Source organism: Nannobrachium achirus (genome assembly GCF_963921795.1).
Source record: "Nannobrachium achirus genome assembly, chromosome: 18".
NCBI lineage: Eukaryota > Metazoa > Chordata > Actinopteri > Myctophiformes > Myctophidae > Nannobrachium > Nannobrachium achirus.
The window spans coordinates 56,215,251-56,230,106 of NC_137825.1; the positions used below are offsets into that span (position 1 = coordinate 56,215,251).

Below are 14,856 nucleotides of genomic sequence, written 5' to 3' on the forward strand. Positions count from 1 at the left end.
ACTGTATGCCCAAGAGATCACTTTAAACGCTTTATCAATAAAAAATCCTTATAATAAAACACACATTTTTGATTTATTTGATGCATAGTGTGGGCAGTCAGTCAGTAAAATGTTCTTTCACATTATTGAGAACTTTGATTTGTTCATTTTAACACCCAGTTCTTAACTCACTTACTGCCAATTAAAAATGCCCTCGAGTGGCATTAGTGCCAGCCCTCTCCATAGACTTCCATGTAATTTGTAGTGCACAGATCATGCACACCCATGCACAGATCATGCACCATGTTTGTGCAGGCTGTTCACAGCTTTCAAACAAAAAAAAAAGATTGGAAATCCGTTCAGGCATTCTTGAGATAATAGCCATTATGTTTTCCTATAATGTAAACAAAGATGGCTGCCATGTTTGATAGATGGGGTTGCTATGGGGGTTAAACATGCAATTTCGCGATTTCTATCATGCCTACTACATTTTTTGGGGTCCAAAAAATCTTTTTGAAAAAAAAATTTTTTGAAAAAAAATTTTTTTTTGTTTTTTTTCTAAGTAAAAGTCGCCCAAAGTCGCTTGGCAGGGAAGCCCATAGTGAGAAAGTTGCTCTAAAAGTCGCCTGGCACTGTATGAGTTAATGGCTAATGTGTGACATTTAAATATAAAGAACTAACTTTACACTATACGTTCCAACTCAGCTTTTCTTTCACCCTTCTGTGTCTTTGACAGCCCCACCACAGTGCTAAACATTCAGCTGAATGTGCAAGTAACCTTTAAAACGCTTTCTTCTCTTCCTCCTTCTTGCATGCTTAACTGAGACTTTGATAGGTTGAACGTTTTAATGTATGTGTCTTGTCAAGGAACAAAAGCATAAAAATAAGCTATACCCATCTACCCAGCTTCAGATAATTAAGCATTACATTATTTGGTCCGTTCATGGGTTTTAGTCATACCGTTGTCATAGTGACCGCCAGTAACGGAGGCAGAGATGAGGCCAATTTGACTTCCTTTGTCATCTTTTTGAGTGAGAACCTGTGAAGTGTTTAAGTCACATTGGATACCATGAACGCAGCAAAGTTTTTAACTTTTCATGTGACCTCCAATGACACAAAGGAGACTTTGAATAAGTTGTTTTTATTGGGCAAAAGATATCACCTTAACTGTATATACATTTGCAAAAGGAAAAAACATAATATTCTTACATGGCAACATCCTCAGCGTTGTGTAATGTGTGTATAAAAATGGGACCCTTTACATTTCGCTGTTCTTTGAAATGTCATTCTAGTGTGTTGTAGTAATAAATAGTTCATATCTCTGAAAGGAAAACATTGTGTGACTCGCATGAATGGTTTGTTACGAGCTGAAAGAGTGAGGCAGAGTTGAGTGTATGTATCCAGTTGAGTTGAGAGTGTGTGTATGAAAAAGCAAAAGAGAGACAGAGGGAGCACATGCATTTGTGTGTATACATACACGTGATGCATGTTGTGCACCAGTCCATATATCATCGTCATCTGGTGGACACCTTGTATGTCCAAAACCGTTCGTTTTTATCATTTAAAAAAAAATGAACTAAACTAGTGAAAACAGCCGATCTACAAGCACACAACGCCTCGTGCCGCGAGGCGTTGTGTGCTTGTAGATCGGCTGTTTTCACTACTTGAGTGTGACAGCCTTGTCTGATGAAGCAGGGCTTTACTTTGCGAAAAAACATACAAACTTGAAACTTGGAGATACGAGGTTTCTGCCCGAAATAATGACTTCAGAAGTCATTATCACTCTCCTCCAACAGCTGAGGTCTGAGGGTCCCTCTGGGGGCTCGGGGGACCTTGGACGCCGACCCCTCCAGGCTGTCGTTTTCATCCCCCAGGTCTTCGTTCTCCTCCTCCTCCTCCTCTTCGTCGTCTTCATCGTCCTCGTCCACGTCAATCTCACTGTCCTCCGTCTGCAAAGGGGCGAGCGCGCAGATAACGGGTGCTTAACCACAAAGTGATTTGAATGGGTCTGAGAGGCCGTACTCGACTGTGGCCAGGCGTGTCGCACCAAATAATTGAAAAATAGCAGATCTACAAGCTCACAGCGTGGCACCGAGTGCCGCGCAGCGAGCTTGTAGATCTGCTATTCTTGAAAAAACATGAAAATTTGTGCAAGTATTTGAATACTTCAAATGCTTCTAAGGTTTTTTGAAAAACCTATGTTTCTATGTCAGTGGTGCTCAAACCTTTTCATGTGAAGGACCCCCAAAATCATATGTATTTGGACACGGACCCCCATCTCAAAATATTTAGTTACAGGGAAACCCCCAGAAGCAAAATTTTAGTTACAAATGTTCGCTTAAAAAATACATATATTCAAAGATTTGCACACATTTTCACGTTTAAAAAAAATCTACAAGCTCGCAGCGCGGCACTCAGTGCTGCACTGTGAGCTTGTATATCTGCTATTTTTCAATAGCTAAAGTATAAAATAATTCCAGGCCCCTCCACCTTGGGCCCTAGCAACTCAGTCCCACACTTGGGACGCCCCTGACTGTGGTTACAGTACAGGGGTCATCACCACGTTGGCTTGTGGACATTTTTGCCATGGACATACAAAATGAGTTATCACCAAAAACAAAGAGCTAGCCTCAAACGACCATGACATAACTCAAGAGTGTACACATGGACCCAGTACTATAGTACTAGTGGACTCCTAATGTGCCATAGTGTCGTATTAAATCAGTATCATACATATTCTGAAGAAAACTTGGAGACTTAACGTTCAATAATTGGGTATTAACCCTCTAAGGCCCGCATTAAGAAATACTTGAAATAAAAAATTGAAAAAAATCAGATGGTGTTGTAGGAGTCTTAATCAGAGGAAAATGTAATGTTTTTTTCAAAAAAATGTTTTTGTAAGATTTTATAGCCATAAATCAAAAATCATGCTCTAATTTACATATGGGGGATATTTTTCACAATAATAACATATGTACATGTTCTAGACATTCTAATGATCACCAAAAAAAATAGTACAGGCATTTTACTTATGTTTTTGTGAGGTATAGCTTCCATGAAAAAGTGAGATGTTGTTCGTCAAAACTCTGGAATTTCAGCGGGTGTGGCGGGTGTGAATGTCAGCCCCTGTGGGGGGTATTTATATGCAAATATTGTGGCCAATGGCATTGTAATACTAAACAATAGAATCCAATGGTGGTGTTTAGGTGGTAGGGGGAGCTAAAATAAAATGATTTAAACCTTTTTTTGGATAAAATACAAACGTTGTAATATTACAACCGTGGGCCTTAGAGGGTTAACGATCAAAATAAGCACATAAAATTTGCCATGGATGAACCCTGCTATACTACAGTAGCTAGAAAACATACACTTAAGTTTAAGTGTAAACTTAAGTGTAAGTTTATACATAAATGTATACTTGGTGTAAGCTTATACTTTACTTATACTTAATTGCGCATGTTGCCATGTACTGAAAATAGCCAATCTACAACCTCACAATACATCCATTGTGAGCTTATAGATGTTCGATGTGTGACACCACCTGCAACAAAGTACTGTATATCAAGCCCTTTACACCGAGCTGATTATTTACAAGAAGGCACTTTAATGGAAATGCATTTTGCATTTTTTGTTGGGGGGAGGTACACAAACTAAAGGATGTTGTAAACTGGCATCTACAGAACATGTTGTGGTGAATTTCCTCATGTCAACCGAGGAAAGAACGGTCCACTACATCCCAGAGCTGCACAAACCTTTCCTTTCCTTCGTGTGTGGGGGCGAGGGAACGAGCTTCTGGAGGCAGACACGTTAGGCTTTTGAAAGGAGAGGGAAAGGTCACATGGTTGAAATGAAGTCAGAGACAGAAAACTGAGGAAATGAAGGAAGTAGAAGTGAACAATGGATCAAAATTGCTTAAAACATTGGTGCAGAGAAGCACTTGAGTCGAATTAGAAAAAGTATAAAATGATAAAAAGAATTTACTTTAATAGCATATCAAAAATGATGTGTAGAAAGAGAGGGTAAAGCTGTTAAAGAAAAAGGAGGATTCAATCTGAAAGAAAGTTCGCAGCAGAGAGAAGACCATTCTGGACTCTGTTTTCTTTGAAAGCCACAGGGAAAGCTGTTTGCAGGCTCGGCTGCAGGATGAAATGACTGAGGGGGCACATCTCATTTTTATATATTAAAACAATATATATTTTGTTGTTGTCGAGTGGAAACCTTCTATGTCCAATACCATTGGTTTTGTATTTATCATTTTAAAAATGATTTAACTAGTGAGAATAGCCGATCTACAAGCACACAAGATATGCTATTCTCACTAGTTTTGTGCTGTAGTCTTGGAAGATAAAGCAGGCTTTACTTTACGATAAAACGTAGAAATTTGAAACTCTGAGATACAAGGTTTCTGCCCGACAGTGACGATATAAAACTTAAACTGAGGGGGAAGGATTTGCAACTGAGGGTGAAAGGCCCCCTCTGGCACCCCCATGGCGCCGGAACTGGCGGTTTGGCTCTTTTATTCCCCGTATGGTGAGTCCGATATGGCGCACACAAGACAATTTCAGAGCAGCATTCTGACAAACATGAGGTGTTTGATGTGGATACTGCCATGGAGATGGTACTAACCTCTTCGCTCTCACCACCTTGCATGTTACCGATGAATCGGGTACCACCTCGCCCTGTGGAGAAAACAGTAACAAAGGTTAGGTTAAACTCAATCTGTATTAAATAAAGTATGGATTATTTACTACTTTAACCCATTTAGGTCTAGAATTATTGAATGCTTTAACCAGTGAAAAATAGCAGATATACAAGCTGCGAGCTTGTAGATCTGCTATTTTTGAAAAAGTCGTGAAAATATGTGCAAATCTTTGAATATATGTATTTTCAAAGCGAACGTTTGTAACTCAAATTTTGCTTCTGGGGGGTCCCTGGAACTAAATATTTTGAGATGCGGGTCCGTGGCCAAATACATATCATTTTGGGGGTCCTTCACATGAAAAGGTTTGAGAACCACTGACATAGTAGTCTCTCAAGAACAGACTAACTGAGCTCCAATTAAAGACCCAATGAAATGACTATTTTGGGTATTTTATTTTTAAGTTTCAGTTTGAAAAGGAAGCCTGTGTGTTTCTGAACCAATCCGAGGGGACCAGCCCTTCAGGAGATGGGATTTAAAATCTGAGTAATGGGAGTAATGGGAGCCAGCAATGGGAAACAAACAGGTGAATGTAATCAAAGGTTAATTTATATGCAAGCGGACCTGTCTATGTCATCACTTTTTGAATTTCTGTTCACAGGAAGTCATTAAGAATGGCCTATTTAGGGACCTTTGATATAAATATTTTTTTGGCATCTAGTGTTAGGTATGGCCATATTATCACTACAGATATGCTCTAAAAGTGTGAAAAACATGTTTTTGATTTCACCCTGTCTTTAAGTGAAAAGTACCTTTTCTTTGACGATGGCTAGCCAGATTGCTGACATAGAAACATAGGTTTTTCAAAAAACCTTAAAAGGAATCGGGTCAAAATTCAAATTTTCACAATATTTCAAAAATAGCAGATCTACAAGCTCGCAGCGCGGCACTCGGTGCCGTGCTGTGAGCTTGTATATCTACTATTTTTAAGCATAAAATATTGCGTAATAATGTGTTCAGGCCTAAATGGGTTAAATGGGGGGAAAAATAAATAGGCCTATATCGGGTTTTTTTTTTTTTTCATCTTCCGTTTACCTGCTACTGTGGAGTTTCGGGTGGGCCGTGGTTTGGAAGGCCTGTGGTCCTCCATGTCACTGTCTGAGCCTTCGTCCTCTGGGATGTCGATGTCTGAGTCCTCGTCTTTCACTGCAGGGGGTTAGATCAGTCAGTGGTTCTCAAAGTGGGGTCAGGGGACCCCCAGAGGTCCTTGAGGGGGTCCCCAGCCGAATGTGTTAATATAGCAATATGATCAAACTCACTGAAACCACTTTAAACATGTACTGTATATCTCTGCTGTCGGGCCGAAACCTCTTAAATCCAAAATGTAATTTTTCGGGAAAATGAGCTCAAGTGGAGTTAGGAGGTTTTGGGCTTTTTTACCTTTTTTACTACTTTTCATTGGTTCAATATTATTTTAACCAACACACAGACGTAAAGGGTGTTCAATAGCACATATTTATGAAAAAAAGAGAGGGCTAATTGGGTGGAGTTAGCTGGTTTGGCAGAAAGTGTGGAGTTAGGTTTTGTCCCAAGCACTTTTTACTACTTTCCATTGTGTCAATATTATTTTAACCAACACTCAGATGTAAATGGTGTTCAATAGCCCTGGTTTATGCCAAAAACCTCAAAAATGGAGTTAAGAGTTTTTGGCCAGACAGTGATGAAACTGGCTATTTCATAATAGCAGATCTGCAAGCGTGTAGCGCGCTGCATCACATTAATTCATATCTCACAGAGGAAACATTGTTATGACCTGTTTGAATGGTTTATTATGAGCCGAGACAGTGAGGCCGAGCTCTGTGTGTGTGTGTGTGTGTGTGTGTGCGTGCGTGCGTGCGTGCGTGCGTGCGTGCGTGCGTCTTACCACCATTCTTCATCATCCTCCTCTCCTCCTCTTGTACCTTCTGCTGCATCTGCCTCAGAGTGTTCTCCGTCTCCTGTAAAGGAGTAGCGGTTCTGAAACCTTTTCACGTCAAAGGACCCCAAAATGTATATAGTACAGGCTAGTCTGAGGTGGTCCTCCGCACACACACACTTGGGCATTCACCAAATATTCGAATATCAAAGTCACTATTCAACGTTGTTCACCGAAGTCGATTATTCACTTATTTTAATTTTTTTTTATTGTTTTCTCTTTAAAAAATATATAGTTTACCCCCAAAATAAACATATTTGAACTGGGGACCCCCACCCTGACAAGCACTTGGAATTGTAGGTATTACATTTACTGTGACTCAGTTCCGCAGATAAATATTGTGAAAATAGCAGATCTACATGCCCACAACGCCTCGCGTTGCGAGGCGTTGTGAGCATGTAGATCGGCTATTTTCACAATGTTCGCTTCTTGCTTACTTAATATTTGACAGTTTGGCCAGTCCTGTCGAATATTCGACTATTCGAATACTAAAAATCACTATTCGTGAATGCCCTAGCACACACACACACACACACACACACACACACACACACACACACACACACACACACACACACACACACACACACACACACACACACACACACACACACACACACCTCAAAGCGCTCCTGCTCTAGTCTGTGGTAGTCCTCCAGCTGAGACTCCAGGAAGCTGAGGTTCCTGAACTTATCCACATAGGTCTCATACTGCTTCTGAAGCTCCTCCTCAATCTTTTCATACTCGTCCATGAAAGCCGGCCTGGGGGAGATTGAGAGAGAGGCGTGTTAAAGGTATATTCAGTGATTGTATTTCATTCAAATAAAAATATAATTGGTACATTTTCCATTCATTCTCCTCACTAGAAAGTGTGCTGACCATATAAGGACTTCCACCATGGCCCATGTTACGAGCATAGCTAGATTCAGTTTTCAGAGGTGGCCAGCCAGTCCTCGACCAATCAGGGTAGAGTATGGCCGTAGTTATGATGGTCAAAATAAAGGTTTTGAGAACCACAGTTGCTCTGAATTAGGAACGTCTGCTAAATGCCTAGATTGTAAACTACTGAACTCATAAAATGCCACAGCCTCGTAGTAAATCAGTATCATACGTATCCTGAAGCTGGAGACGTAGGCCTACCGATATTCAGTGATTGGGTCTAATGATCAAAACGAGAACATTATAATGGTGTAAAAAATCTATAAAAAACTAAACATTTCCATGCAGTAAGGGACAAGATGACCCCCGGCCACTTTCATTATCACTGAATACACCTTTAAGTGTTTGCAGCGTGTACCGTACGTAGGTCTCCCTTGTTGATATCGCTTTTAAAGGCAGGTTCCTCTCTGAGAGGATAAGCGAAGGCTTAGCGGAGCTCCATGGGCATCAAAGTATTTCATTCAAGGTAACAACTTTAGAATATCTTGAATACAGATGGGAGTTAAACTGTCATTCAAAAAGTTAACTTGGTCAAGTTTCAAATGGAATTCTGCTATCCTAAATCGTGTTCTTGTTTAGTGTAAAAGGCACCGGGGACATTCCACTGTTCTGGAGACTGCTACAGATGCTAGAGTAATACGTTTTATGGCATTATTTTTAAATAGAAATGTCTGTCATCTTTTCACCTTTTGTCATACAATTAAGTGAGATACTGTATAGGTTATTGATACAGATGCATTGGACCCATATATCTTCTGCAAGAGACAGTAATTATAGACAAGGAGTAATTATAGACAAGGAGTAATTATACCCAAGGTGTCATCATGACATCCCGTTGGTCCGACCATTCTAACTATCCCTAAGCTTAACCTCAAACTAAAGCAGGGGTCTTCAACGTTTTCTGGCCAAGGACCCCTTTGCTGAGAGAGAGATGAAGCAGGGACCCCCAGATTCCATATAGTTTCATCGTTTGACAGCACAATCATCAGTGTATTTTGGATCCATGTCAATTTGTGTTATCAGATATGTAGTCTTGCGTGGCCAGACTGTTGCCTCCGCGATTTGGTCAAATGCTCCCAGCATACAGTCTGGCAGACGGAAATAGAAACGGTGAGTGCGAGATAAAGCGGATGTGACGCAACCGCTCCCTTGGTGCAGTAGCAATAACATGTCCTACTGGAAGCGTTATGTCTCCTTTCAACATTTCTGGGGGCTTTATTTCGTCTTTCTCTGGTGTTATTGGTGTCACCTTCATGATGTTTTCAAACGTTTTCTTAAACTATACACTCATAACAATAATAGGCAGCTCGAATGACTTTGTCTGAGCTATTGTGTTTCTGTTATGTTTCCAATGGGACTACAGTTCAGTGCAGCAGCGGCTACTTCCGATACTCGCCGTTCGGGAGCTGCTCTTCCAGACTCTATATAGCATTCGGAGATTGTGGAATAGTTGTCTGGCTACGCGAGACTATCAGATATGTAACCACTTTAACCGTCAATACTTAATAAACTTGACCTTTCACTATGTACTTGGTGTGCTCTTTTTTCCCCTCTACACCAAACCTCTTTGACGAAAAAAATAGCCGATCTACAAGCTCACAACAACTCGCAGCAGGAGTCGTTGTGAGCTTGTAGATCTGCTATTTTAGTCTAGTTCTCAGAATATGGACGTTCGGGTTCAAGTGGTTAATATAAAAAAGGAGAAAAGAAAGATTTGGAGGACCCCCTGTAGTAACTCTGAGGATCCCGGACCCCTGTTGAAGACCCCTGCACTAAAGTAATGGTCGGAATAACGGGACGTGGTCGGAATAATGGGAGGTCATGTGGGAATTATGAAGGTACACCTGCTCCCAGCTGCCTATAGTCAGCCAGAGGTGTGACCTCACCGAACACTCTGCAGTGTCTGAAGCCTCTTCTTGTTTCTCTCCAGCTCCTGTTTCCTCTTCTCGGTCTTGGCCTCCAGGTTGGTCTCGTCAGAAGCTACGTTGTTCAGCATGTCTTTGGTCTTCTCCACACTCTCCTGCACCGGGAGCACATGGAACCATGGATACGTGAACGAGAGAGAGAAGGAAGCCTGCACGACTGGGAAAGCCGCTACTATGCAATACAATGGAGACCACACACCATCAGTTATCCATCTTGAGTCAGTCCATTTAGATACTAATAATCTTTTTATAGTCTGATTTAGGAAGTTACTAGAATACTAGATTATTCAGGTGGTCATGTAACAAGCATAGTGTGATATGCTTAATCGAATAAATGCCATTTTTGGTTCGAGACATCATTATTGGATTGAGACAGCTAGGATTTTGTCAAATCTTTCAAATACTTTGCTACCATTTAACTGATTCCTTTGTTGTTGTTGTTGTTGTTGTTGTTGTTTTTATGTGCCTGGGGTCATAGAAAACAATGATCATGGATGCAATAAAATGGTTAAAATCATTGTGGCTGGCGATATTACTTTCGGAGGGAAACACATTTCAAAGACCTGGCCAAGAGCAACTTCAGTGATGACATGTTGGAAATGCAGAAGAATCAGGCAGGACATTCTTGGAGAGTAATCCATCTACTAGTGATCTAATTATGTAAACATTTTTTTTCTTCCCATTATCACGTTACAATCAGGCACATTTCAAGGTACTGAGAAATGGTAGAAATAAACAAAAAGCTTTAATCCAGCAAAGCAAACATACCAGAACCTCCTTAATGGCTGCTCTCAGGGCCTTCTCGGTCTCATTGATCTCTAGAGGTCTGGCGATGGCAGCCGTTCTCATTTCCTGGAGGAGAGAGAAAGAGTTAAGAAGTTGAGAGAGTTTGGCTCTTCAGTAGAGACACAACAAACACAACAACTCTTAATACAGGCTTCAAAAGATAGCGCACTCACAGCTCTATTTCATGTTATACAATTATTTTCACTGGTCGACACCATTCACAACCGATTGCATTCATGTCTTTGAAAAGGGAATAGCTTATGTTTTTTAAGAGACTGGTAAATTACACTGAAAGGCAGCAATTGCATGGTCGTACGAAGACAAAGCATAAATGATTTTAATCTTCTGTGCAAGAAGATTGCACACTCTGCTCCAAATGACTGAATGATGAATTTTATTGACTCAATAGTCAATAAAATTCAGTCATTTGGAGCAGAGTGTGCAGGTTTCTCTTCAATCTTGCTATTTTTCACCCAGCACCTTATTCAAGAGATCTTCTGTGCAATCAACGTACTGAACTAACATTCTAGACTAGTCCACATGCATTTCCTTCGTTTCAGTCCAATTGAAAAGTCTCTCGTTCAAATAGATTCGTATTCTCGTTCAATGGTTGTCTTGATTGGCATCTTGTAGACGCAATCAAAAGTAGTTCACATTTTCAAACATAAATACAAATACATAAAATGTCAGGTGTGTGTGTGTGTGTGTGTGTGTGTGTGTGTGTGTGTGTGTGTGTGTGTGTGTGTGTGTGTGTGTGTGTGTGTGTGTGTGTGTTCTGCATCTCTCACTCGTAGGTCTACTTCCTTTCCCAGTAGGTCATAGAGAGAAGCTCCAGTAGTTGTGATGTCCGAGGCCAGCTGGCGAGCTGTTTTAAGGTCTGCGACCTGAAGGAGGAGGCAGGCGTGAGGCTGAGTCCACTGCTGAACATTAGACATTATGTACCTTTTAAACCTTTCTTAAGATGTATGTTATATCCCATATTTTCCACAGTCAATTTTGACCTCCCGTTGTGATTGGTCAAGAGACATTCTCATGCCAATTATCTAAATATACTAGTAAGACACCTAAGGGCGACAAGCCACCTCGCGCCATGTCTTGGCCATCTGGCCAGTGGTGTATATCGGACAAGATACCCATATGAGACCCCTGGCCCATCACCTTCAGTTCTTGACTCATGAAACTATGCTTCAAACCGAACAAAATTAAAACCACCTGTATCGAGGATGACTGATTAAGTAATGTTGAGACCGGTGTTGGGGAAGTTAAAGTTACATGTAACTGAGTTACGTAACTAAGTTACATTTTGCTCTAACTTGCTGGTAACTGAGTTACATTCATATTTCTGTAACTCGTCAAGTAACTGAGATACTTTTTGGGTCATTTTTGGCTCAAGTTACAAGTTACAAGAAGTTAAAAGCGAAGTTATGATTTTGCATTTAAGTTTTGTTAAGATTGACGATCAATGTCCTCAACAGATCATAATTTTTTTTTTTTACTTTATATTAGGAACACAGATGTCAACCTTTTTGAAATAAAACATAAAACTCAGTTGAGAGGCATATTTCTTCTGGCATGTGACTTTTTTTGTAGGATATTATATTTTGTTTCATGTAAACCAAATGTACATTCTCAATTTAACGCTGGGAAAAAAAAGTAACTCAAGTTACTTTTTCTATGTAACTTGAAACTTTATAAGTTACATTTCTCCAGGGGTATAACTTTAACTTGATCAAGTTACTGCCATGGTGAGTTACTTGTAACTGTACAAGTTACGCATTCAAAGTAACTTCCCCAACACTGGTTGAGACTAGGAGAGATGAGCGCAGGCAGTATCATACTGAACAACACTAGAGCTGAGTTCATTGCTCTTGCTAGCTTTACCCGAGATCCCAGGTCAAACTTGAACATGCTGTTGTCATCCTCCACTCTGTCTCCCGAAGCCATCTCTTTGGTCTTCATAGCACCGTAGAGCACTGACGTGATCTTCAGCATCTCTTTCACCGCATAGCCATCAGCCTGATAGAGACGCTTGGTGTTCAGCTTGATGTGAGCTTTGGTTGCCTGCAATCGGGTGAAAGGTGAAGAAAATTAGCCTACAGTACAGGCCTACTTCATACAACAAATAGGGAAATTACATGATTTGACCATTTTCACCTATAATAACAATGATTAATAGAGACTTGCTAGCTGCAGTCTTCGCCTGCTAGCTACAGGGTTCCCACACATTTTTACCAATTAATTTCCAAAACTTTCCAGAATATTTAACCCAATTTCCAGGACTATATAACAATAATTCCGCTCAATAACAAGTCGCTTACTCCTATGCGCAGTGCCCAAAGACAGGTGGTGTATGCCAGTGGTTCTCAACCTTTTCAGGCTGTGACCCCCGAAATAATCATATTTTAACTGGGGACCCGGCACCCTGACGAGCTAAGAGTTGAGGAATTTTGTATAACACGTTTCTATCGTGAAAACAGCAAATCTACATGCTCACAACGCCTCGGCTATTTTCACAATTTCTGCCTCTAATATTTGACAATTAGGCAATGTTTAATTTGTCATTTCAGAGGTATTAACAAAATCAATAACCAAAGACAATGCATAGCTATTTTTTTCCAGGACCTTCCAGGACCCTTGATAGATAAATTCCAAAACTTTTCTAGTACTGGAAAACAAATCTAATTTCAAAATATTTCCAGGAATGTCATGACCGTGGGAACCCTGTGCTAATATCATCTGAAATAAAATGGTAATGTTGAGGCAACAGTGGCATCACCATGAACTGTGCCACAGCCTTGATGAAGAATATTCTGTCTGACTCTGTGTCCACATCACTGGGAATGTCCATTTGGGGCTCATACCTGCATGTTCAGACAATGACAGATTACAGTATGCTCCTTCACTTGCACAATCTTTAAGAGAAGTAATAGCCTACTTAATGATACACACAGGCTGTGTTGTGTTGTAGCTCAAAACAGCGTACCTCTTTACCAACCACAATAGTATTTCTGCTACCAGGGTAAAGTTGGGTGTTCTGAAGTTTTCCATAGATATCAGGCGAGGGTAGCCCAAGGCCCTCATCATTTCTGTGAAATCTGACAAGTGAAAATAATAAACTCTTATTAAAGGGCAGTAGGTAGCCTAGCCCTAGAATGGCTCTGATTTAACGATTAAGTAGTACAGAACAACAAATGTTTTCAAGCCCCAGCTCCTATTCAAACCCGTGCAAACGTAAATATGACGTCTAGAAATGAAGGATGACAGTGAATTGTACTTACTTCTCAAGTCTCTGAAGGACATAATCCTGGCACTTCGGGATACACACTTGGTATTGGTGAATTTAGATGAGGATGCGTGTTGTTTTAGGTATAGCTTTATAGAAATGTAATTATTTAATCTGCTTTAAGACTGTAGCACAATAAAACGATACACAAATTAACGTAAATTAGCCCAGTAAGCATAAGGAGCCAATTTAGATTATAAAAAGCTAGACAGCTAGCTAAACACTATATCGGTTAAATGCGACAACAATGTAGGCCTAATCACAAAGTATAAAAGGAGAAGGCACATGTTAACCAGAAATAACACATGAAGGTGTAATAGCTGTTTACTTAAAAATGTAGAAATGTTTGATTTGATGTCGCTTTATGACAGTTACCGTTAGTTAGCTAGCAGCTCGCTCTTGCACAAGTTGTTATGATTGTATGGTCGCCATGGAACCCAGTGCTACGGAAAGTCAAAGTAGACAAACAGAACGAGTATTGGTTGATGTAAGTAGAACAAGCACATTTTCCCCCCTTTCTTTCTTTTCTTTTTCTTTTTACAACGCATCTCCAATAATAATAATGATGACAATAATTATTATTATACTCCCTATTGTTGTATAATTATTGACGGGACTTGGTGTCAATATGATTATAGCTTTTATTCTTATTCTCATTCTTATTCATGGGCTATTAATTGAGCCTAGGAGTAAGAATATGCTAGCCTATTATTATAAGATTATTATTATTGTTGTTGTTGTTATTTAGTTACATTATCATTAATGCAGTTCTATATTAAACATTTATCATTCATCAGCCACATCATCATGATCATCATTTCATTTCACAGGGGACATTGCTACGTATCACCGCCACCCACCCTGAGGTAGATTCATCTGCTACAGCTACAGCCTACAGTTTATCACACACGTTAAATCGGGAACATCTGGATCGCCTTTCTCTGACGGTAGGCTACATCATGTCTTTGAGAATTTGCATAGAAGTTGTCATTGTGTTTATTTTGTTGCAGGTTAAGTTCAGTGATGGGATATTGGGATTCCTGCCCATGTTCTCAAATTAGGATAGGATAACCTGGCATTTGTCAATGTACAGACCATGTGTTTATTATTATTTTTATTTTAAAAAATGTCTTGAGCGAGCTTTACACTTTAAGTCAGATAATTTATTTTAACACATTGTTTTAACAACAAATTAAGGAGATATAATTTAGTAAACTCAAATGCTATGTCTGCAAGGTTAACACTTTTGAAATCAAATGTAGACCTATCATGATAATATGAAATACATAGTATAGGCCTAGATAACATAATGTATAATAGCCTACAGATT

The 14,856-nt window shown here is 39.9% G+C and overlaps 1 protein-coding gene across 1 annotated transcript; it reads right to left on the reverse strand.

Annotated features, from left to right (window-relative positions):
* Positions 1-1,673: 1,673 nt before the first annotated feature.
* Positions 1,674-13,896, reverse strand: cluap1 (clusterin associated protein 1). Its single transcript, XM_080747027.1, has 12 exons — positions 13,522-13,896; positions 13,227-13,338; positions 13,020-13,104; positions 12,125-12,304; positions 11,032-11,127; positions 10,226-10,309; positions 9,419-9,552; positions 7,214-7,355; positions 6,543-6,615; positions 5,714-5,824; positions 4,606-4,658; positions 1,674-1,928 (listed from the first exon to the last, which is right to left on the reverse strand). Exons 1-12 carry the CDS (start codon positions 13,541-13,543, stop codon positions 1,746-1,748), a joined length of 1,275 nt encoding a protein of 424 aa, XP_080603153.1. The 5' UTR covers positions 13,544-13,896; the 3' UTR covers positions 1,674-1,745.
* Positions 13,897-14,856: the final 960 nt, after the last annotated feature.

Coding starts and splice junctions, on each gene's coding strand:
- cluap1 (XM_080747027.1), bottom strand. CDS start 13,543: ATGTCCTTCAGAGACTTGAGAA. Junction 11,128..12,124: donor AGTTTGACCTGGGATCTCGG/GTAAAGCTAGCA, acceptor CTCCTCCTTCAG/GTCGCAGACCTTAAAACAGC. Junction 5,825..6,542: donor GAGGATGATGAAGAATGGTG/GTAAGACGCACG, acceptor AACCCCCTGCAG/TGAAAGACGAGGACTCAGAC.